At 36.4% G+C, this 26,876-nt stretch overlaps 1 protein-coding gene across 3 annotated transcripts in view; it reads right to left on the bottom strand.

Moving 5' to 3' along the window:
• LOC134675425 (protein pangolin, isoforms A/H/I/S) overlaps positions 1 to 26,876 on the bottom strand; it is a 208,223-nt gene that overhangs the window by 170,766 nt on the left and 10,581 nt on the right. For 2 of the 3 annotated variants that reach the window (XM_063533680.1, XM_063533679.1), the window contains exon 2: positions 11,283 to 11,580. In XM_063533680.1, coding sequence (XP_063389750.1) covers positions 11,283 to 11,450 — 168 coding nt within the window. In that variant the 5' untranslated portion in view covers positions 11,451 to 11,580. Of the gene's footprint in view, positions 1 to 11,097; positions 11,210 to 11,282; positions 11,581 to 26,876 lie in introns of those variants that run through there. The other variant, XM_063533681.1, reaches the window with a different exon arrangement.

Genomic DNA, 26,876 nt, shown 5'->3' with positions numbered 1-26,876 from the left:
CAGTCTTAGCTTTAATAGAAGTGAAGTTAGTTGTAGGTCAACGGCCGGCGCGGCGTTTTATAGTTTTTAGGGTTCCGTACCCAAAAGGGTAAAACGGGGCCCTATTACTAAGACTTCGCTGTCCGTCCGTCCGTCCGTCCGTCCGTCCGTCCGTCTGTCACCAGGCTGTATCTCACGAACCGTGATAGTGTCTGTCTTTCAACTGTCTAGTTGAAATTTTTACAGATGATGTATTTTTGATTATGACACAGACACAGGACATACTCATCATCATACATAGTGTCGGTCTATGGAACTTGCTAACTATGTAAACAAACCGTAGGGTGTTTCACTTTTGTATGGAGAAAAAAAAGTTGTAGGTAATATTTTTAATGACTTTGCTCACTAATGGAGTCTCCCTACCCTAAAATCTATCTATTTCAATTTTCAAAAGAATCGGATAACGTTTAGAGGATGCACAAGTTGAAAAGGTAGAATGAGAAGCCCATACATTGCGTGAAAATGAACTATGTTCTAAAATGACAAATTATAATGAACTGATACTAAAATCGAATGAGAAAACTAAATTTTGCGTCTAAAACACGATAAAAGCACTTTTCCTTTGGAAACAGGTGGAAAAACTGAAATATCTTAGCTAGAACATTTATCGAGTAACCAAAATCCAAGTTTACTACTAATTTTAAAATTTGTTTATATGTAGAAGGTTCGGTATCACACTACTCTCCGCTTTGATGGTAGCCGCTTAAACCATTTTCTACCCTCCGGTGTAGAGTCGTTGGTTATTTGAAAAATCTTTGTTGATGTTGTGCAACCTCTAAATGTTGACCGATTTTTTTTTAACGTATAATATTTTTTTATCAGTTCGAACAAGAATTCGAGCAAAGTCAGATGAAAATCAAAATTCGGATAAATGAAACACCCTAACAAACCGCCATATTGAAATTGTCTCTGAATGATGAATTTACTACTGACTTTTGTTTACATAGCCCACAGAATGACACTTTTTTGTGGCAAAATAAGTGATTGACAAAATTTATTTTCAGTTTCAGGTAGACATTCAGGTACATTAAAGAGAAAAAAAACTAACTTAAACCAATCAAATTACATAGATCCAAAAAAAGCGTTTTGAGGAATTAATTCCTGTGTGGATAAATTTTGGGGGCCATGGGAGATACATTTTACCTCGGATTGACAAAAACAACTCGATGTAGAAGGAACCCACCGTCAAAATCCTCTCCTCTCCTCTTCCTCTTTAGCATCTTAATAGTTTGTGTTATTTGTTTTGTGGGTTATTTCCAAGATGTTAAATAAATGTATTTCTTCTTCTTCTTTTCTTCTTAAAATCAATGTTACCAGCAAGGTTGTTGTGGATTCAGACAGTGGTAAAAACAAATCGCATTTTGACACGACTTTACAAAAAAAAGAAATTCAAAGTGGCGGCCATTTTTTACAATCTTTGGCTACGAACTCAAGGTATCTTTCGGATCCTCATCAGATGTCAATTTTTATCATGATTAGAGCAAATTCTTGCAAATTGAATCTTGATTATTGAAATTTGGTCATAACTAACCTGATATTACAGTGAGCATCCAATAAATAGTGAAGGCCAAAGAGGTCTAATATATCTTAACACACCTTTGTTGCCGAATAAGAATGTATTCCGATATATTTGGTCTTAGACTAAGACATAGGTAAGATTTACTCGGGTAATTCCGAATGTCGAAACCTGTCGGATAATTCCGAAAAGAGACTTTTATTATGATGGAATTAAGGGTGATTTTCATCTGAATTTCGGAATTATCCGACATTCGGTATTACCCGAATACATCTTATTTAAAGCTGATTGTACATAAAATCAGAACCGCATTTAAGCTGACTGTACACTGGACGCTGACCCTCCTTCCGAGAAGCAAGATGGCGGCCGGAAGCGGATGCTGAGACAAGACCGCGTTGTTAGCTAAATATAACGCCGGACGAAATACGGCTCGGGGTGGTACTGAAACGTCTAGGACTTTGTCGCAGTAACACCAAAGTTTGTATAGTTGCACCAATAAAAGTCAAATCGCTGCAGACTTTTTACGGTCTGACTATATGTTGTATGATACAGGCGTATTCTGATTTAATGATTGATTGATTGAAGCACGAATTAGGCCACAAAAAGGCATATTCTGATTTTAATAACAGGTTAATTAGATCTGGATTAGTTTTTATGTAATGTGGCATTTATTTAGCGTGTTACAGTTGCGATTAAACTGTATCGCACGAGAGCTGTTCGGTTTTAGGGTTCCGTACCCAAAGGGTAAACGGCACTTTATTACTAAGACTCCAGTGTCCGTCTGTCTGTCACCAGGCTGTATCTCATGATCCGTGAAAGACAGTTGAAATTTTCACAGATGATGTATTTCTGTTGCCGCTATAACAACAAATACTAAAAAGTACGGAAACCTCGGTGGGCGAGTCCCGCGAGATTCTTATCTGAGAATTTTTCATCACTCAAGACGAATACAAATGGGTGACTTTGTAAATTTTCCTGTTTCCATTGCTCTTAAGTGCATTATTGAAGAAATACCAACGCCCACATTCGTACTTGACAGGACTCGAACCTTGTCATCAATATTGGTGATACGAAGGTTCTCGATAACTGCCCTATTGTGTTCTGTATGTGGGCTGTCTCATTTCTACTTACTGTTTATATGAATATTCTTGGAATTATATTTATGATTGACTGCGTTCATGTTGTGATTAATATGCATATGCAACGTTGGATATATCTTACATATTTACTCGTACTTATTTGGCTGGCAGGCAAGCGTGAGTCGGACTTATGTACGGAACCCTAGAAACGCGAGTCCGACTCGCACTTGGCCGTTTTTTTTAACTGACTCTCTAATCTGCTAGAGTGCGTGTTCAGATATTGTGAACACCTTGGCCGCTCCGATATATCTGATGGCGACTGTACATTCCAAAACCTGATTATTTCTTGGACCCTAACGATAACGACCCTTCTAACTCCTAATCTACATCACACACAAGATAATGATAACTAATGATAATTATAATGATAATTATCATGTTAAACAGCCCAGCGTCCAGTTTTACAATCAGCCAATCCTTTAATTCGGAACCTGATTTGTGAGTCACAAATGAAATATAAGTATCAGTATAACGCCTTGATAGGAAAAAGTTAATAGGTACTTTAACGATACTTAGTAAAAAAAATCGATTCATAAAGCACACTGCGAATTACTGCTGAACGAGAAGACAGTGTCTACTTAATTTAAGAGAGTTTTTTTTTAAATAGCCTAATTTGTGTCCCACTGCTGGGCAAAGGCCTCCCCCTTCTTCCGCCACTCGTCACGGTTTTGTGCATGTTCCGGCCAGTCGCTGCAAAAAGCGTCAAGGTCATCGCGCCATCTCTTTTTTGGTCTACCTCTGCCGCGACTATTTAATTTGCCGTGTCCATTCAGTAGCCACTTTGGCCCACCGATCCGGGTGCATACGGCAGACGTGTCCCGCCCAATCCCACTTAAGCTTAGCGGCCTTAACACCTCATCTACTATACCAGTTCTGGAGCGCAGATCGGTGTTCCTAACCCGATCGGTTCTGCGAGCTCCTAGTATGCTGCGCTCCATTGCTCGCTGACAAATCTTGAGTCGGGACTTCTGGGCTTCCGTTAATGACCAAGTTAAATAAGAGAGAATACCTATTGTAAATAATTATTAAAGACAGACGCTCAGATTTTGTTAATTGCATGATTCGTACCTTCACGAACCTGCCCAAGGTATTACTAATACTCCCATTGAAGAAACGTCAAAATGTTTTGCTTGTCTAAGATATCCCATCAAAAACATAAATGTAAAAAAGGAGAGCCAAGTTCAATACAAAAATTATGCTTGGCTGTGGGGTTCGCCGCAAAAAGAATGGAGATTTAAATGAGTGCCAAGTTCTATGCAAAATCCAAATATGTATTTATAGGAACAAAATAACATTATAAACAAGTATTAAACTCTATTTCTTTGCTTTATTGGATACCTATAACAATTGCTGTTATTTAAAAAAAATGCGAGATCTTAAAGCAGGTTAGATTTGACTTGGCCAGTTTTCATTACATCAATCATTTTATAAAGTTATTCAACATATATATTTTGTAATTCTGATAAAAACTGGCCAAGCCAAATCTAACCTACTTTAAGATCTCACATTTTTTTTAAATAACAGCAATTGTTATAGGTATCCAATAAAGCAAAGAAATAGAGTTTAATACTTGTTTATAATGTTATTTTGTTCCTATAAATACATATTTGGATTTTGCATAGAACTTGGCACTCATTTAAATCTCCATTCTTTTTGCGGCGAACCCCACAGCCAAGCATAATTTTTGTATTGAACTTGGCTCTCCTTTTTTATATTTATGTTTTTGATGGGATATCAATACTTTTTGTAAAGAAAACTAGGCAGGTATTGAGATTTAATGTATTTTCTTGTGTTTCCGCTGCATGTTTTTTACTTCTGTTCTTTGTATTAATTATGTGGTGCCACGCGCCGCCAACGACACACCGTGGGCCGGTTGTTTAGCGCGTATTACAGGTTTTTTGTATGGGGACCCCCCCTATTTTTTAACTTTTTTTATTTTTAGATTTTTTCCTACGCTTACACACAATTACCGAGCTGGATTCCAAATTTCATCCTTCTAGGTCATCTGGAAGTAGGTTAGGTTTAGATACTATATGTCAGTCACAATAAAAAAGAAATTTGTATGGGAACCCCCCCTATTTATTAACTTTTTTTTGTTTTTAGATTTTTTCCTACGCTTACACACAATAACCGAGCTGGATTCCAAATTTCATCCTTCTAGGTCATCTGGAAGTAGGTTAGGTTTAGGTACTTATATGTCAGTCACAATAAAAAATGGTTTTTTTTGTATGGGGACCCCCCCTATTTTATAACTTTTTTTAATTTTTAGATTTTTTCCTACGCTTTCACACAATAACTGAGCTGGATTCCAAATTTCATCCTTCTAGGTCATCTGGAAGTAGGTTAGGTTTAGGTACTTATATGTCAGTCACAATAAAAAATGGTTTTTTTGTATGGGGACCCCCCCTATTTTATAACTTTTTTTAATTTTTAGATTTTTTCCTACGCTTTCACACAATAACTGAGCTGGATTCCAAATTTCATCCTTCTAGGTCATCTGGAAGTAGGTTAGGTTTAGGTACTTATATGTCAGTCACAATAAAAAATGGTTTTTTTGTATGGGGACCCCCCCTATTTTATAACTTTTTTTAATTTTTAGATTTTTTCCTACGCTTTCACACAATAACTGAGCTGGATTCCAAATTTCATCCTTCTAGGTCATCTGGAAGTAGGTTAGGTTTAGGTACTATAGGTATGTCAGTCAGTCTTAAAATTTACGACTTTTTGACCTTCATATCTTTATAACCGTTTGAACTAGCTTCATGAAATTTGGGCTTCTAGATGTCCTTATGGATATAATTAAACACACGTAGTTTTATGTGTTTACGTTAAAGATGTTTTGAGTTATAGAAGGGTCAAAAGTGGCACCAAGTGGTTCGTGTAATATTACACTTGGCGCTGGCTAGCCAGTTCCTTTGCTTGAACTTGGCTTGACACGCTGCCGCGTGTCTAGATACTAAGTGAGTAAGTGAGTCGCGAGTTTCATAAGTCTCGCCCGAGACAGTGAGTTTTTCCACTTTTCATTTTATTTCTAAATACTGGTTTAGTATCTCAGTTGGCAGAGCGAAGGGCTTTGTTCCAGAGTCGCGAGTTCTTAGTTAAGTCAGGCGTGGCTCACTCCGCGATTTCGTCGCTTTGCTACAGCTACTCGTAAAATTCCATCTGTTCGACCCCAATTTTGGGGTTTGCCATAAGCTGGTGGCGCTGTCGCCACCAGGCGGCCATATCTGTGCTGATCGTCAAAGACGCGTTTTGTTAGAGAGTGAGTCTTCTGTACCTAGTACTATTATTTATTCTGTGGTTAAGTCAAGATACTGGTTTATAATCCCACTGCAGCAATGCCAGTCAGAACAAATGGTTGTCTTGCAAGGCAGACTGAGTGAGTCACACTCATTGTTTGAGCATGTCAAACTACTGCTTTAGGATATCTGTCATAAGTCCCATGAAATCAGATGGTAGGTAATCTTTTTGTTTGGGTCTACAATGACTAGAAACTTAAGTCTGCTTTGAAAACAGTAAAAGAAGCATTCCATGGGCTTACAAACGCATTTTATTTCTTGTGTTGCGACTTTTTTTTTCGTCATTTAAACCAGGCGATTATTTTTCTGTGCATATTTTTGACCGTTTGTGATAGAAAAGGAAAATCTTATACCTGCAAATCTTCAGAAAATTCGCGTTTGTACGGGACGAACGGTAGACAGTGTCATGGAAAGCTCCAAAACCCGCTTAAGAAATACTTAAATTAGACTAAGCGGGAAAGCGCAATAACCGTGAAAAAATGTATTTACTAGTTCTTTTAGATCTAGGAATATTACACTTAATAAGACCCCTAAGACCTAGGAGGTATCTAAGCACTAGGAATAACAGCGGAAACCGCGCAACCATTCACTCTAATGGCCGCAAAAAGATCGAAGCAAAAGTCTAGAAAAAGTCTAAAGCGTAAGCTAGACGCAATTTAGTTAGACGGGCACTTTTTGCTACGTAGTTAGCAAGGGTTTTGCTACGTAGTTAGCATTTAGCAAGGCTGAGTGCGTTGCTTTGTGAAATAGAGTTAGACCAAGAAAAGTCTAACCCAGATCTAAGACCCGGGTATGTCCTTAAACTACGTCCAAGACCACCAGTAGACGGGCAGCAGCGTCCCTCAAATTCGGTGCACTCGACTGCGATCGCCAATCCGCCTGCCAAGCGTGGCGATTATGGCATTCACCCCCCATCCGGCACGTATGGAGGTCCAAGGGGGAGGCATATGTTCAGCAGTGGACGTCTTATGGCTGAGATGATGATGATGAAGAAAAGTCTGCAACGATTTTGATAGCACACGCAGTGCAAGTATTAACTTCAATGAAATTATGACGACGTATAAATAACACTTGCACTGCGTATGCTATCAAAATCGTTGCAGACTTTTCTTGGCCTAACTCTATTGTGATTATATGTTATGGCTGTTGAAAATGAATACATATAATTATATGAGTCTGAACAGGATTACAAAACTAACTACAATTAAAATAAATAAAACTAAAAATTGAAAATACCTAAGATGGCTGTTTATATATCACGTAATTGTTTTTTTTTTAGTAAACTCTATTATAATCCCCAATAAGTACTAAAATTATAAATGTGATAGTACGAAAAAGAAACAGCGAATAATATTTATCAACGTATTTTTGAGCCATCCTGTATTTCGTTTTATACTTGCATTTAAGTACCGTAAAAACATTCATATAAATTGAAATGTTATTGATATTAATACTATACTATTTATCATCAATAAGTATATAAAAAAACGTATCGAATTTACAACAAGAAAAGGTAAAAATATATAAAAACGAACATAATCCAATATCCTTCACAAAATCGATATGGATTCCAACTGAAATAGCGGAAAATCAATTTCTCACATGAAATAAGAAATATTGAAGTTTTTAAAACAAACTAATCATCTATACATTCTATACAAGCGGCATTATAAAATAAGCCATTCAATACCAAGAAAGCGTAAATATTTCTATAAAATCTAAATAATTCCAAAACATCGTATATCATAAACAATTTCATTGAACATACGACCTTTGGAACTTAAATCGATCAAAACGGAAACCTTAATCGAAAAGAAATCGAAACTCAGAACGCACAATACCATTGTAATTGCATCACGTACGATAATCGTTGCTATTATGACATACAGCCAGAATTACACCTAAGTATAATCCAATATGCGTTTCTATCCTTGTCATTTTAGCTTTGAAAGGTGAGACGGAATTCGCATTCGTAAGTTCTTATAAATGCTTGCAAAGCACTCGCCTCCAGTCCAGTCTCCAATTGGTAAGCGACTGGTACCATCGCCTATGTTAACTGATAGTTCGTAAACCTTATTACAAAAGGCATAAGGTCTACCGATGGACAGTTAAGAGTTTCGCTGTTTTTGCCTGATGGAACGGATGGCCTTTGGTACAATGAGAAAACCATTCCAATCATATTTTCATTGCTTATCAAAACGACGACAGACGAATGTTGTGAACCAAGATAGTAAACTTGAGATCCTGGGGCCTTACCATGATGTCCTTATTGCGATTCTGTTTAGGACCTAAACTGAATCGCTAAAGGATGGAGCTGATGGTAAGGCCCCTGCTTAAAGTACGAGATAACAAGAAAGTAAGACCTTTAGAGTAGGTAACAAGTTAACAACTGAATCCGGTGCCTATCTGGTCTACTATACTTGCAAGTGCAGGCACCTAATATCAGCTGAAGAAAAAGGTAATATTTTTTATATTCCTGTATCACTCCAGCGGATATAATAATGTGTCTTTCCATCGCAGAGGGGTCTTATGCTCCAAGTGCAATAAGGATGTTTCCATCATTTCAACAGAAAGTCTGATAGAAACGTCCTTATTGCAGAAGAAGCATAAGAACCCTTCTCTGGTGGAAATCCACATATTATTATGCCCGCTCTTTCAGGTCTAGTCAGTGTTTTTATGATACAGGAGGCAAACGAACTGAGGAATCGCCTAATAGGACTTTATAGCCATGAATCAGCAACGATGCAGAACCCCATAAACCCACAAGTGCCGCAACAAACTTCGACAAATGATGATGTGGCCAATGATGATGATGATGAAGATCGTATGGATGTGGGCGACAGTACATTCCACAATTTAGTTGCAGGCATGAAATTTCTTAAGAAACGCACAGTTGAGGACTTAATTTCATACTGGTTCCCTGATTGTTCGACTCGCCGAGACACCGACTAAACAAGAAAGGTGAATCCTGCCAGTCCGTAGGTGTCTCATGTTTACCTCGCACAGGTAGAGCCATTGACAATAGCGTCGTTGTTTATCATAAGAAATACCTGAACGCAGGTAGTTCTCATTGTGATCGCACCCCTATTTTCGGAAATACAATGAATAAGTAATTTATGTTCCTGCAACAATATTCCGACATAAATTTAAGGAAGGTACCTGTTTTTTTTTTCGGAAACCTCAATCAGTGTTTTGGGTGACGTTTCGTTTCGGCTGTTGTGGTTGTTTTTGTTTGTTTTACGGATAATTTGGCATTTCTGATGTGTATCTGTGTGTGGAAACTAATTGAGTTGTTGTATTCCGATTACAGCCAAAGATGGTAATCTACAACGAATTTATCGTAATGAGAACACTTACAAGACTTATTAATATTAATTAATGCTCATGTTTTCAAGTTTCAACGCGATTAATTGACGTGTTTGTGAAGCATCGCTTACATTTTAATTATACAAAAGATCGACAATATCGACATCCCATTTCGAAAATATAAAAGAAGTTACCTTTCGGGTTCGCACCGTCACACCCAAAGCATACACAAATAAACATGTTGTATCATGGCATTTCAAAGTATGCGAAAAAATACAATACGTATAATTGTACTACAGTTCGAAAGTGTAAAAGCACAAATAGTTCCAAATTCAAACTCGAATTACTAACGCAATTTTATAAATCATTCACAAAACTCACGCACTACTCTTATAACAATACCAATAAGTTCGATTTTGCAATAAATTATATTTTTCGGAGCGCATTTAAAATGATGGGGGTGTTTTATAGGAGGCAGACGGAATTCAGAGTAATCCTATTGAATCATTGTAGTGGCTCAAATACCGGGAACATGTACAAATAAAGACCTACCTGGGAAGCATCTGCTGTTCCTCTATTAAACAACCCAATAGCAATTGATGACAATCAAAGAACATTGAACCTTTAGTACATACGATAAGGATTTGGAAATCCGCAAAGTTAAAGTGGTTTTGGCATACCAATAGGTACTTTTTGGTCAGATTGTTCATAAATGTAAGCGCCGCGTGAATTTTCTTTTCTCCAATGTTTGTCGAGTAATTTCCGATTTCAAGGAATGTCAGCAAATGGAGCGAATATTTTTTTTTAATAGCCGGTGGTCTCACAGTTAAATGCGAATGTGTAATAAATTTACTTATCACCTAAGGTCAAGTCAGATAACTTTTAAAAAACTTGTAAACACGAGTTTCCTAATAGTAATTGATATAATTGGGTTAGATAATGTAGAGAAATTCATGTTATGACAGTTTCGTAATGAGTTTCGTAATGTAATTGATAATGACGTTAAAATTTAATTAATTGAATATAGGCGCCAGAAAGGCGTCAAAACTTGATGTTCCAAACGATTATTACTAAATTAAACAGTAATTACAAAAAACGAATTTGGAAGTCTTATCATATCGCGATAACATTTGATGGTAGAACCGGTAATTGATAGGATTTTTAGAGTTGGTTTAGTAAATATAATATATGTCATTATGTCACTAAAGATGCTGTAAGTACTGTATGGACTTACCTCATTTTCAGTCCAGTCGATCAAGCTAGGCTTCTCCAGCAAGTTCTCCAGAACCTCGGTGGCAAACAAGCATACAGACGACGTGATGATAAGCGGTGCTTATCACCGCTTGTAACTCCACGGATGTCAGTAGCGCGTTATTAATGCTACCTTAGGTTCAATTGATAGTTATAGTCAAGGAACCCATGTTAAATTTTGAATGTCATTTATTTACGACACTAACAACAGTAACAACTAAGGAAAAAGAAGATGATAGTCCATTTAATAACATAAAAGAATAAATTAATAAGAGTCAGATCAAGCTAATTATCAATATCAAATTTCTATGTAAATATGACGTCATCGTCAATAATGAGTAATGACACTTTGATCTATTTTTACATTAAACTAACTTCTAAATTAAACTGTTTTAAATTAAACTAACTTTAAATTAAAAAAAATGTTAAACTATTATATTTTTTATTAACGCATATTTTAAATTTTATCGTAACTATAATTTTATGAACCACGACCACGAGCTTGCAATAAACGTTAATTATAAAAATAATAATATTATGCACTCACCTCACTCTCAGTCCAGTCGATGAGGCTGGACTTTTCCTCCAGCAAGTTCTCAGAGCTGCGCTTCTCGTCCTCCCCGTCGCCCTCGTCCTTGAACACCTTCACCTCGTCCGTGGAGCCCGAAGCTCGCGGCATCACTAGATATACTACTACTATACCCTGAATGTTCAGTAAGACAGTGGACTCACCTCGCTCTCAGTCCAGTCGATGAGGCTGGACTTTTCCTCCAGCAAGTTCTCGGAGCTGCGCTTTTCGTCCTCCCCGTCGCCCTCGTCCTTGAACACCTTCACCTCGTCCGTGGAGCCCAGGTCGTCCCCCCCGGAGCTCGCGGCCGAACTCGAGTGCGCATGAGGCATTTTCAACACATCGCACTACCTATCATCCATTGTACGTCTATTTTAAAACTAATATGAGATCACAGATAACTTTTGTCAGGTTGAACTTAATCTAAGGTTGAGGCGTTCCGTTTGACTTGCAGAGTTATATCTGGAAAAGAAAAAAAGGGTGTTACATTTTTTGTCGTCGCGTGTCACTGGGGTTAAATATAAAATAAATCTAAAGCCTGATTCACACTTTCAGTGCCAAGAACTCCAATTCCAATACAAAATGAACCGTACTATCTTCTTCTTCTGGTACTGAAACTGAGTTCTAGGTACTGAAAGTGTAAAGATTTAAAAATTTGTTACGGTTTTGAACTGGTTGTTGATTGGTCCATTCGAAATTAATTGAAAGTCGTTCGAGATCGTCAAGGTCGTACCAAAATCAGTTCAAAAACATAACAGATTGTTAAAATTCGAATCGGGATCCTAGTCAATATAATAAGTTACTAAAAATGGGGATAAATGCAATTTAAATAAGTTACCAATCTCTCATTTACCCAAATCAAGGTATTTTTAGTGACAAAAGTGGTTGGCCAGATAATTACGTGGCTGTTGAGTCAAGAAGTCGAGACATAAATAAACGTCATAATGATAAGAGGTAAGGTCAACGCCTTCGTAAAATGCAAGAACGAAAGATTGGTACGATTTGAACGTAGTTTCATAAAAGACAAATCAACGATTTCCTCATAATTTTAAAAGAATACGATCGTAAGAAAACGTACGTATAAAAAAAAACTTAGATACGCGATTAAGTCCCGTATTCGTTTAAAAGCTATGAGTTAGTATCGTGTTAGTTTTTTAAATCAACAAAGATTTCCTGCTAAACTTTACTGTAAAAACAGCCACAATTGTTTTTAAAATTTTCCGTTTCATACTGTACTTAGCACGCTTTTTTATTGTCATATTTTTGTTTGCGTTTGCACTAATTGGTTTAAAACATATTGTAATAATTTATATTGTATTACAAACAAAGCTCTTGCGACAAATGTGTCTAATACAAACAACAAACACGGTAGCATTCATAAGTATCCACATATCAGGTTATGGTAAGCAAGAGTATCTAATGTCACACAAATATGTATGACAATGCACTTGTAAATGACGATGGAAAACGCCAGAAAGTCTACTAAGGAAGTAGGTATTTGACGGGGTCTAGCCTACAAAAATAAATATACAGTATGTATCAGAACGAAAGGCAAAGAAAGAGACCCATTTATGTTTAGTTAGGTCATTCTGAGCAACTTTTACTATAGGACCAACCCCGAAAACGCGGAAAAAAATTGCATGTTTCATTACATTTACATTTACATACATTTTGCTGGTCTGATGTTAAAATTTCCTATGGGAGAGTCAATTTTTTTTCTGCGTTTTCGGGTTTGGTCCCATAGTAAAAGGTGCTCAGTATGACCTAAACATTAATGGGTCTCTTTCTTTGCCTTTCGTTCTGATACATACTGTATACAATTTTAATCTCTCTCTACTTATAACGGTGCAAATAAGTTTTGCTATTTGCACAGTTCGGATTTCGCAAAACCAAGTATCAATTGCAGATATCAAATTATCAATTCAAACAAACGTAAGCGAATATAATCGAATAAAGTTAAATAACGGACAAAAAATGCAGGTTAACGTTCATTTGTATTTATGTTTGTATGTCTTTCTTTGGCACGCCCTACAGCTCATACTGTTGTATTTATGTTTGCATGTCTATATCTTTGGCTACAGCTCTGTTGGACAGACGATAACGTAAATATTAGGGTTTTTAAATGAGTCTCAGTTGCGGGAGCCTTATGAGAACATCATTGAGAACTCAATCCTTTAGGTATTCAATTTTGAACCGCATCACCAAGACTGAAGCTTAGATTTCAATTGCGTTGAGTCACAGGTCAAGATTGGCTCGAGCCTCTGAATCGGGGTCGTGTTTTCTATTCCTAGGGTTCTTTGAAGACGCCTCTTTCGAACCGATTTTGTTCGAAACCGAAACTAGAATTAATATACTGTATGAAAATATATGTTTATAAAGATAAGAAAAATGTTATGATGACAAACGATCTTCTTTGTCTTCTAAGCACCTAGAAAGATTCCTTATTATTTTGTCTTTTAAGCACCTAGCATCTAGCTAAAGATTCCTTATATTTTGTCTATTAAGCACCTAGCGTCTACTTAAAGATTCCTTATATTTTCTTTTAAGGCCCTAGAAACTACTTAAATAATCCATCGGATACATTACAATCGTCCATTGCATACACAACTTGACGATTGAATATTTGTAACGTTATCTATGCTTTTTATGCGCAACGTTTAGGTACATAAAAAATATAGAAATACTATAATCGTGTTACCAAATATTTTTGCGTTGTCCAATTTCCAGCCCCGAAATATTTGTTTAGCAGAATACGTTTCATCCAGATCCGTTTAATTAAAAACACGTGTAGTAAAACTGATTCAACAAGAGTTCAACGACCCGTATCAAATTTGAATAGAAGACAGTGTAAGCGACATATGATACGACATACAGTGCACTCGTTACTATGCTAGTCCGAGGGACGGATGTTAAATTAACTACGTCATCGTTGAGCGTAATTAGTTATCTCGAAGTAAGCCTGAGATACCGGGATGTTGGTCAAATAAGATTTGGTTGTTGTCCCAATGAAACGAAAAGGTATTAGTGAGTTATCGTAAATTTTCTAACTTCAGAAAAAAAATCATTAATACTGTCAGCGTTTAACTATATTTCTACGTTTACGTTGTCTAATTTCTACCTATTGCTTTATTGCCCACATGCACATTGTCGTCGGTTGTCTCTTGCCTGTAATATGCAGAGGTAACTCTGGAAGCTTTATTTTAAATACGCACAGGTTACTTAATGAGATTCGGTTGACAACCGAAGAAAAATGTTTAATGGCGAAGGGCGATTGTCGTTCGGCTCTCGCACTACACGCATTTGTCATAATTGGTATGTCAGAGGTGCTGAACGCGGTGCATTTTGTAATCTTAATGAGTTTCGGTTGTCAACCAAAGAACGATGTTTAATCGCGAAGGACAATTGTCGTTCGGCTCTCGCACTACACGCATTTGTCATAGTTGGTATGTTGGTGCTAAACGCGGTGCATTTTATAATCTTAATGAGTTTCGTTTCTCAACCAAAGAACGATGTTTAATCACGAAGGACAATTGTCGTTCGGCTCTCGCACTACACGCGTTTGTCATAGTTGGTATGTCAGAGGTGTGAACGCGGTGCATTTTGAATAATGACGGTGGAGGTATGCATGTCAATGATCTGCCCGGGGGATAGATGTGGCACTGTTGATATTTACGCTTACTAAATACCGGTGTTTATAGTATCCTTAAGATGAAAAATTTTTATCTAAAGCATACTTGTTTTTATTTAATATCTAGGAAGAGAGGTAAATAATTAAATAAAAAGAATATACAGGTATTTATCAACGTACCTAATAAAACATTGTTTATACCTAACCTACTAGCCAAAAAAAAACAGCTGGATGTCGATAGTTTAATAAAAAATGTCTTTGTTAAAATAAAATAAACATCCAATACCAAAAAAAAATTACCAGGACCAGTATGCAATTGAAACAAATGTAATAAAAGTTTAGTTAATTTCTTTCATGTACAGTCGACGTCAAGATATATTTACACTTTTGCACCTTACTCCTTTGTATCTAATAAGGCAAAAAGTGTAAATATATTTGACCTCGACTGTACTGTACAAAGTGTTCCAGATAACAAGGTATGATAATGTAAATATCAGTAGCAATAAAATTAACTATTTAATTGGGGGTTTCCAAAAAGCTATCAATGTCACGTTAAATAAGTAACGCGTTTATATTTAAATTATTTTGATACTGATACTGTTCATTTGTTAAATACCTACATACTAAGTGAAACTGTACCTTAAGTTTTTTTTATCAGCCATATTAGGTACTATGTACTTAAACAAAATACATGATGGAATTGTTTTAATAATTAGGGAAAACGAATGAAAAGCAACATGAAAAATGAAACTTTTACAAACACGCCTTTATCACATGCTTCCAGACTATTTGCAACAATTTTACTAAACATATTAATCATATTATCCTATTCTAAGTTATCATTATCATAATCTAATGGTTACTAAAGTTACAAATGGTACTATAGTAGTAGTAGTAGTAGTAAACTCTTTATTGTACAAAAAGACATATTAAAAATAACATACAATTAGTAAGAAGTACAAAGGCGAACTTATCCCTTTGAGGGATCTCTTCCAGTTAACCTTTGAGTAGATGAGAGGAGAGAGTGAAAAGAGGGTGACAAATGCAGCAAAATGTACAACAAGACACTACTACACTACTAAGACTACTATACTAAGATGACAGCTGATATTTCAACTACAATAAAATAAAAAGTACGTCTCTGAACGATTCTAGGTCTTCAATAATGGCGACAGATACATTATTAGTCCGTTCCGTACTCCATACCGATGGCATGAATACACGAACGGTACATGGCCGTGTATACTGACACTAGTGACACTTGTGCTTTAGATCAGCGGTCGGCAACCTTTTAGCAGCCAAGGGCCACATAGTAGGTAACGATGTTGACGCGGGCCGCACTTTGTTAATATTTATGACTATCAGACATTGTCGTTTGTTAATATTACATACAAAATAGCCAGGGAGGCTCGCGGGTCGCAAGTGAGAGGTTCGCGGGCCGCTGGTTGCCGACCGCTGCTTTAGATCAATCACGACACCGATTTGCAAAACACGGCGCTTTACAAGACAAGTGATATGACTGTTGATTTCCTGTACAGTTCTGGTGTGTATATTTTTTATATTTATTTATTTTTTATATTTACATTTTAGTACAGGGAATTTGCCGATGAATTTGCGTTTGAAGATGGCCGATGGGGCCGAAAAGTGCTCGAGTGGAGTCCACGGACTACCAAGCGCAGCGTAGGACGTCCACCCACAAGATGGACAGACGACCTTGTTAAGGCCGCCGGAAGACGCTGTATGCGGGTCGCTTCCAACCGGTACGAATGGAGGTTCAAGGGGAAGGCCTATGTGCAACACTGGACGTCTTATGGCTGAGATGATGATGATGATGACGACAGGGAATTTAGTTAAAAATAAGGTTTTTTGGATTATTTTTCTTACACGTTTTTCACAATATTACATTAAACATTTAAAGTGCAATCGTTTAACTGAAACAAAACTTAATATCTTAGTAATATTATATATATCCATTGGCTTTGATGTATCAAAACAAACATTTGTTAAAATAATCAACAATTTGTATGTACAATAAAAAAAACTTTGTCGACGTATTTTTGGGCCATACTGTATAAATATGAAGTACTTAATTAATTTACCCATTCTGTTTCCTAAAACAAACAATAATTATTTACTTCGTTGCTTATTACGTAAACAACGCTTTCTCATAATTTTAATCACTTGGCTATCACTAAACTTGAGAGAAACACAATAACATAACTCAGTTTTATTACTACTGAAGTAAGAACATGTAGTCACGTCCTATCTTGTTTGGCCTACTGAGAAACTGTACAGACAAACATACACTTAATTTAAACCTTACTGTCAAGACAAAATACTGTGTAGTTACAAAATTGTTTAAGATGCTTGTACCTAACGACCTAGGTAAATTTACGTTCGTAGCTTAGACTATAAATAGCCAACACACCCATCGTGAAGCAACCTAACCATGTTTATCGTTAGGTCAGAAGTTAGTGTCCATTACTGTTAACAGGTCTAGACTTAGACCTAGTACATAAAGGCGCGTCACAGTATTTTTATGAAAGCTAAAAAACTGTTGTCTGTCAACCGTTAGATGCAGATTTAGATGGAAATATTGGTATGGAGATATGGAGATTGGTATGGAGATAGTGTGAGATGAGGGAAAGGGCATAGGTTCATCAATTATTATCATTCCACGCAGACAAAAAGCGCAAAAAAAAAACAAAAGAAAAATAGATAAAGTTTAAATCGGGGCAAAAGCTAGTAGAGTATATCATACCCATACGCAATCATCTCTCTAGGGTGAAATGGGCAACCAGGGGTGGAGTGACGCTTAACCAACCACACCCATCTCTCATGTAGGTAAGCATTCCTTCAAAATTCCGAAAACCAATTCCACTAACAGCAAAAACAATAAACCTGCACTTAAACTCCAAAACTATAGTGTTAACGGTTTTTTAGGTTTTTAAGACGTAGAAATCTATTTAGATGGACGATGGACCTAGTTGGTTTAATTTAATTTCATTTATGCATAAGCTTCACGGTTGTACATGTTTCTTGTTCGTTTATTGTAGCATTTCGATCTACAGGGAAACTGAAAAGTGTGAAATTATATAGCATATAAGTATTATGCAGAAACTGTCTACATGTGCTTTTTTAAGTCATACTTATTCAAATCGTAACAAAAAGTGTGTTATTTAGAATAAAATACAAGTTTATTTATCAATTGTGACATACACAGAAACATAGCATTTAATACCAAAAATATAACATATACAGGTGTTTACTACCAACTAGGGTTACCAGATCCAAATTTCGAATTTCCTGACAAAATTCCTGATATGCGAATATTTTTCCTGACGCTCACATCGGCGACGGGGGGCTAGCCGTAAGCGATATCTATGTAGGTATGCTTAATACATTGTTGAAAATTATTTATTTTGGATTTATATGTAATATAGTAATAGTATTTATAAATAAATTTGAGTAACGTACCTCTTTAGGTACATAATAAAAATTTCCGTTAATTCACAAAAAATCCCGACAATTTCGTATCCTGGCCGCATTCCTGACAAACGGCCAAAATTCCTGACATGTCAGGAAAATTCCTGACGTCTGGTAACCCTACTGCCAACGGAGTATCAAGTTTTTTTTATGAGAAGTTCGGTTTATGAATAGGGTTCTCTAAAAACAACAACATAGTGTACATACGGGTCATGCACACTGCCCTGCTAACAGTAAATGCAATAATTCCATTTGAACTCATGCAATTTATCTTGTTCTCTTTTAAGAAGTTCTGTAGCATGGAAGCATATTTTGTGACGTTCCACGAGTAAACGTACCTCATAGCGGTTGGCGCTTAAATACGTCGCGTAGCACCGTTAATTTTAGCTTAAGCGACAACCGCCTTAAGATACCTTTACCTGTGGAACGTGACATTTTTACTTTCCGATTGGCGTTTGTCGATATCTCCAGATCTTTCTACATAAAATATATGAGGATTCATAATTATCGTCTGATGTAGACCATATTAGTCTACAAGTTATGTTGCAAATATAAACATGTGTCTAAATGAGTCAGTGATAAGACAACGATAACATACGAGCCAATATGTTAAGACAAAATATGTTACTTAAGATATACATTAAGGTCAGCACGGGTAAGTGTGGCTGCGGGGCAAATGTAAATGGCCTTCATCAGTGGCGGATTTGCCCTAAGGCCCAGTAGGCCCGGGCCTAGGGCGGCAAGATATTAAGAAGAAACAGGAGCTGAGTTTTAAATATTTTAGGTAAATATACCCGTTTCGCTAACGGAAGCGGCTCCTAAAACTAGTGCGATAAGGACAAGACGAAAAATCCCGCGTAAAATCTCAAAAATCGAGGTTTCGTACTCGACTGTTTCCTCCTCCAAAACTTAACCAATCCTAACCAAACTTGGAAATCTAAATGATTATGAAATTATCTATGTCGAACCGTTTTGCTTTTTTGGCTAATTGATATCAGTTTTGAATACTACGCCTCTCATTGCGGCATAGTCAATTAGGCCATTTTGGCCATTTTTGAAGGGCCGACACAGATATTGACGTTTCTATGGAGAAATGACCACTCCTTTTGGCTCTTAAGGGGCGGCAAACTGTGACAAAAAATTCGCTGATGATTACAAGAAATAAGTCACAATAGTCAATGTGATGGGTGCTGAGAAAGGGGCGGCTACAAGGCCTGGGCCTAGGGCGCCAAAGACTGCAAATCCGCCACTGGCCTTCATATAGGGGCCTGTTTACACATTCATTAGTGTTTAGTGCGAGTTTATACATTTGCCACTAAACGCTAGTAGCAAATGTATTAACTTGCATTATATATTCATGTGAAGTCACTAACTGCCCGATTCAAACTGATACGTCAATTAATAGATCTAGAAACGATATGGATTTGATGTGTCAGTGTCAAAAGACACGTTTTTGTTTTAAGAAACGTCACATTTGACACTGACATACGAGTATCTAATCCATATCTAGATCTATTAACTGACGTATCTTAAAGTTGGAACCGGGCCGTAAATTATTAAATGTGATGTAAATGGGTAAAGCTACCTTATGGCGCTTGGCGCTTACGCTATTATTAACGCCGCTCCAATATTATTGCGGCGCTATGCGACGTAAGCGCCAGCCGCCATAAGGTACCTGTTGCCGTGGAACGTCACAAATGTTGTCAAAGTATCGGTAATATGGTCACAGAATAAATAATAGTACTAGGTATAGAAGACTCACTCTCTAACAAAACGCGTCTGTCACGATCAGCACAGATATGGCCGCTAGGTGGCGACAGCGCCACGCGCGGCTTATGGCAAACCCCAAAATTGGGGTCGAACGGATGGAGTTTTAGCTACCTGTAGCAAAGCGACGAAATCGCGGAGTGAGCCACGCCTGATATGGTTAGATAAAATTATTTAATGGACTATAAATTACTATATGTGACGTTCCACAAGTAAAGGTACGTTACGGTGATTGGCGCTTACGCTATTAATTGCCGACACTCCAATACTAATGCAGTGCAAGGCGACGTATGCGCCGATAACAAGAGTACCTTTACCCGTGAAACGTCACATATTAACTTGCCTTTGACACAAGTGCCACTTCAATTTGTACTATTACAACCAACAACAGATTTTTTTACAATGTCGTTCTATTAACCTATCAATACCCATTTAACTTACAAACGTTCGTCAAATTGTTAGACATTCCCATATTAGAACCCATTGTAACCCAAAGACAGAAAACACGTGTCGGATTTATTCCAAAAAATTCGTCACATACCCTAATGTTAGTCACGCGAATTTCAACCTTAACGTATTGTTTTAAAGTCTACTGGTGTTCGGCATTCGTAGCGAAACCGGTAGCACATGTAGGGGTGTCATGTTACGGGTCACGTCTAGGGTGACATTGCAAACGCTTGCAGAGCGAAGGTGTCTCATAAAGCCAGTATAATATCGCTCTACTATTGCACATAGAACACAATACACTGTTTTTCTAAAACGTTCACCCGACCAGCGCTCGCCACACATTTGGAATACGCTGTTTGAAGATGCCCGTAGTAAAAAGTCTCAATTACGAACACGGTCCGTTGCAATTAGAACCTAATTAATGTACAAATAGGGTCACTAATTGCAAGCTGCTGTTGACCGTTACGGTTGTTATGAGGTTTTTAGCTGAGTAAGACGTGAAGCTCAACTCAAGTTCAGAGTCGTCATGTTTTGTCTAACGTAGTTGAGGAACTAAATATTTGAGGTTGCAATATTTGAGGATTGAGGAATCATGCACTATTCCATAGTTAAAAATATAATGTCATAATCTCATATTATTATTACTTTACAACAGCGGTCGGCAACCTTTTAGCAGCCAAGGGCCACATAACCAACTAATCCAGCCAGGGCCAGGCCAGGGGTTAGGGCCAGGGTTAACGAACTGGACGCGGGCCGCACTTAGTTAATATTTATGACTTTATCACTTATCAGACATTGTCATTTGTCAATATTACATACAAAATAGTCAGGGAGGCTCGCGGGCCGCAAGTGAGAGGTTCGCGGGCCGCGGGTTGCCGACCGCTGCTTTACAATAATCAGAAATCAAATATGAAATTATGAAACAAGCAGCTTATTCTTCTTGGTTTTTGTTTTTCAAATTTAAGGACATTTTCACGTAACGGCCATTTTATTGTTAGTCCTTTACGACATTCGTTGAATCGTACGAGACGAGAGTTAGGCGTGAATACTGTTAGAATCGCCTTATCGTCCCATATAAAAAGGGACTAGCTTTAGAGCGATAGGCGTTTACATCGCATTTTAATTATTGCATCATTGACGATGTAGTAACTGCTCTCAGTGTCCCCTTTAGTTATACACAGTACAATACGACGACACATGTTTCAATTTTCAATTAAAGTTTTTTTAACACGTTGTGAAATAAAAATACACCTGCCTAAGTCGTAAACAGTGTAATTTTGCTTAATTAAAAGGCTGTAAGTGTATTTTGCAATTCCCAATTATCTCTAGATAGCTAAGAGTGTAAAGACAACTAAAAAGGCCTTAGATCTGGAATAATAAAGGTTTTACAGCTTACAGTGGAATTAAAATTTAATTAATGGATATTTAATCACGTAGAATATTATTTTAATTATTACAATTGTAATTTACAATAGTAAAAAGCAACAGAACTTTAAGCTTACAAGAATATTTCTCGTTCTAAATAGTAAAGTGGTTACTTTGCGTAACGGGCAAATAAATCTAATAATATCCAATACCAAGAACAAGTACATAAATCATTGTGTAAACATGAACATAAGTGCCTAACTGACCATGCAGATTTTATATTTCTGATAACAGTTTCGTTTCAATAAGCAGTCGGTATGGCGATCAAATCATAGTGAACGCACTCATAAGTATGTTTTTATACTTTAACCGGTTGAGAAGCGTTCCTATCGCTAAAGAGCATTCGATTCGAGGTACATCCACATTAATTAAGCAATCGTAAGTATTAAATGAAACGAATTCGTTAGTTCTGTGAGGATGATTCAGTAAATCCATTGATTGACGTTTAGAATACGCATAATTTGAACTTTTGAAATATGAACTTGTGGCAAGCAACAAGATATATTCATAGGCCTGCCTTTGCTGGTAAGAAACGTTTCTCAAGATTGGTAAAATCCTCAGTCATATTTACTCTGGTCTAATACCCAAGCTGCCGAGGCGTTGTGTTCGTTAATGTTTGCGAATAACTGATCTAGAACTAAAAACTGGTGCGCATAATGTAAGACACGAAATCAAAGAGTCGTAAGTGCATATAAATTTAATATGGCCCTTACGACTGTCTATCAATGTTGATGTTCTTGTATGAGTTTCCGTATGAGGTACAGTCGGAGTTAATGCAGTGGAGCATGCAAGTTTTTATTGCAATATGAATTGAATGGCTAATAGACGTTAACAGTGTGGCGTTTTGCATACTAGTTCTTTTATTCATAACGATAATTCATAATTACGAAAACTGTTAAACACAGCCAAACATTGTTATTGTCCTTATAAAACAAAAATGAATTTATAAGTCACTGGGAACATGCATCAGACAGCTTATTTTGTAAGTGACGCTTTGTAGAAAAACGGATTGCCGGCTTGAATACAAGTCAATATAAAGTCAGAACAATCCGTTTCATTCACAACAGTTTCATGTTAAATTCAATGGCTATGATTCAATTAAATGAATTAGCGGCGTCACGCCAAGCGTTTAGTGGCGTTTGATGTAAAGTCGGGAAAAAATGTTGGCTTTTATAGGTATACCGTTTAAGTGAGGCCTTTGGTATTAAGTTATTATGGTCAACTATACCTACGGGTTAAAGGCTTGGCTGGACGAAGCTGATTTGATTGCTATATTGAGCAAGTAAGAAAACTATATTTATTTTAGTCCCCCAATTTGATAGCTACCTTCGACGAAAAAACACCGCAAATCTTCTTTCTTTACCAAGCACCTCGGGCCTTACCACGATGTCCTTATTGCGATTCTATTTAGGACCTAAACTGAATCGCAATAAGGACATCATGGTAAGGCCCCCGAGGTACGTGGTAAATCATTAAATCACGAAGGGAATTGACATAACTGACAGTTTCAGACACTTCATCTTTTTCAGATACCATTAATTTTGGTGCCCCAAAAACATGGCCTATTTTTTTATTTATAAATGTTTTCGGTGCGATTTGATTTTACTTAATGTCTATTCTCCCTTGTGAGTAATAGATGTAAGAATAACGTAAAGGACATTTTTAGAATTACATATGGGAATAGGTACTGCATATATAATATAACAAAATTAGCTAACTCTAATAAACGTAAATCAAGAGGGGACTTAACCAAGTATTATTATTAGTCGTCTGAAAGTGTTAGTAATTAATGGAGTAAATTATAGGAAAACTAGGGAACATGAGAAATAGTCACAATATGAGGGAAAAATCTCGTATTCAAAATTATTACAATTCGGAACTCAAATTCATACTAATATTATATTACTTTTAATATGTGATCAACTCTACAACAGCACTAGTTTCAATATAAAAGTAATTAAATTGTTTCATGTTGAATGGCATTTAGACTAAAAATATTTTCATTTCATACATAGCAACTGACATTGTAACCTCAGTATGTTTTTAATGTTTTTATTACGGCACTTAGCAGATATCATTTTATTGTAAACATAAAAGTAAACTGTTTTTGTTGTTGTTAAAATGACCAAATCGAGAACATTTATTGTAGGTGACTTTAGAACTCGATCACTTTAAATAAGTAACTAAATAAGAAGAAATAAAACTGACTTATTTTTCGTTTGAAAGCTAAAACTGCGAATCTATTTTTACTTCATTTAGTGTCATTTTTTACGAGTAAAATATTATATCGCTAACCAATTAAAAACAGGACCAAACACGCAACATTATATTTGCAAATACGCGTAAAATAGCAAAAATTTACATTTACTACAAATTTTAAACAAACATTGGCTTCCAATTTAAATGTTAATAAGTTGAACTTTAGAATTAATTTTATGATCCTAAAAAATAGAGCAAACAGCGGTCATCAATGAAGTTTCACATCCTACCTATATCTATGTCCACCCATACGGTACGGTGGGCAAAAACAACCGCCTACCAAGTTTCGCGGCCCGCCTCTAATGGCACCATTGGTGGTCCGACGCTTCACGAGTCCAAGAACGACGCCTTCACACCCATAACGTCGTAAGTCTCACATTAATGTCACATGAATTAAGACTTTTTTCTTTCAAAAGTGCGCGTTACAACCGTTAAATTCAAAAGGTTGTATCTCCCTACAATTTTCCTTAAGAGTCGTGTCGTTTTTTTTCTCGAGCGAGCTCGTCCAAGAACTAATACTCATGTTTATAAGGTCTTAACTCTCGAAGAAAATCGAAGAATGTAGTATAAAGAGTGACATTGTGATTCGCAGCGCTGAATAGCGTTGCAAGTAGCTTAATCACTAGCTAATTATCATATAGGTGCTAATCGATTTAAATGTGCCTTATGATAAAGGTACTAAAGTCGAATAGAGTGGCTTCAGCAATTAGTAGGTATTCATTCCATTTGTAGGAAGGTTTTTAACTGGAAAAGTAACATGAAATTACTGCTTTACATAGGCAATGAGCGTTTAGGTGCGGTAAAGATAATTCTTAGTAGAACTTTATAACAATTAGATTAAACAATCATTTTATTTTACAATACTGTTAGGTTAGGTATACATAAATTATTCTTAAATATGTCTTTCGTTGCGAAACACGCCTTTATAGCTTTCCCTACAAAGTTGTGTATAAAATTTTCAAGTTTCTGTGCAGCAATAATAAACGGTTAATTTATAAACACAATTTACAAATTATGGTATAAGTAATCGTATAGTACAAGAAACCATGACAATTTAATAAAAAAGAGACCATTCTCACACGAAAATGTCGCTTACGTCGCCAAGAGTCGAACATGTACCATGTATTGAAGTATCCTTAATAATAACGTAACCGCCAGTCCAACAAACTAGATGTTTTTTTAAACTAATAAAAGGGTAAAAGGAACTAACTCTGCAACGCTATATTTTTAAAAACAAATATTGTTTTACGTGTTCCAAAAGTCCGTTCTGGCATTTTTTCCTCTCGTCCGTTACGTCAAAATGCCAGGTAACGTATGAATCACGCATTTTTTGGGAACGAATACTAAACTTGTGGGCTGCGTTGCGTCTGACTTGCAAATAAAAATTTTGAAAGCTTGTGAGATATTTCGTATACATATTTTTGACTTCTAGAGTATTCTACGCATTAAGATGCCGATATTGTGAATGTCACAGTGCTCTTAAAAAAAGGTCGTATCGGACATATCCATATTACTTAACTTCTATTAGTTTAAATTTTCCACGCTCATGATAAGTGCTGTTAAAACATTATAACCAATTTTATATATTTAAATAGCGAAACATGCAATAAATCCTCCATACAATCATCAGACCCTGCCAATTCACACCACATTTGTTAGCAACCTATTTAAGACCAGTAGCGGAGACCAATTATGGACCTCAAGCTCTCTGCAATCACCCTGTACCATGAGACCTCTTGTAAAAACAATAGGAACACCTTAATCCAAGCTACTTTCAACTCTAAATTAATAAGCATAAGGTTATAAGTTTCAAAAGCACAATAGCAGATGATAGTAGTAATGAGACTGCTACCAGGTGATCTTTAATAGTTTTTTTAAACAGATAATTAACAATGCGACTGAAATTAACTGTAAAGTATAGAATTTACTGAGACAATTGCTACTGTATAAGGAGTATAGCATTTTATTTTAATAACAGTAAGACGAAGGGGACACTAGGGGAAGTAATACCTATTCTCATTTCTTCAATGCTTAAAGCAAACAAATACAAAAAAAATACCTCGCAGTTAAATAATAGTTAAAAAGATACAGGTTTGTAAAGGAGTAGTCGCCAGAAATAATTCAATTAGCCGTCATTGAAGCACTTTTTTTAAATATTTTCTTTATTATTTACCAAACAGGACCTAACGACGAATAAATATGTTTTAAAATTACCTCCGACGATATATTTTCATATCGGGTCTATGATAATGACAGATACGACCAATGGACGTATTTGCTATTTAAGATATTTTTTTATGGTTATTAAAGCAAAGTTGTATTAAATAGCCAGTATTGTATTTTCCATGTTGTATTTTATAAAAGATGAACTCAGAAACGTACCCATTAACTGTATTTAAGCAATAAAATATGACAGATACCAAAGTGATCCCCTAAGTGTTCCGTTTATACCAAATCTTGCTTAGAAACACTAACACTATAAGAATTAACTGAATTTTCATGATCCAACTACGCAAAATAACACCTCACAGACAGCGAACAAAAAAAGCAAACGAATTTCCAAAATTTTACAACTCAAAGCGTAAAATGGTACCTCATAAAACTCCGGTAACCAGTTGATATAATTTTAGATCGTAACGAGCAGGCTTCGTGGTACCGGGCCAACCGGTTCTGATGCGAGCTCGTTGGTGGAGCGATTATTATTGGATATTCGGCTTTGGAATTTCGAGGGATGTCTAGTGCGTTT

Source organism: Cydia fagiglandana, chromosome 22, assembly GCF_963556715.1.
Source record: "Cydia fagiglandana chromosome 22, ilCydFagi1.1, whole genome shotgun sequence".
Classification (NCBI taxonomy): domain Eukaryota; kingdom Metazoa; phylum Arthropoda; class Insecta; order Lepidoptera; family Tortricidae; genus Cydia; species Cydia fagiglandana.
This window is presented reverse-complemented; position numbering and strand designations above follow the sequence as displayed.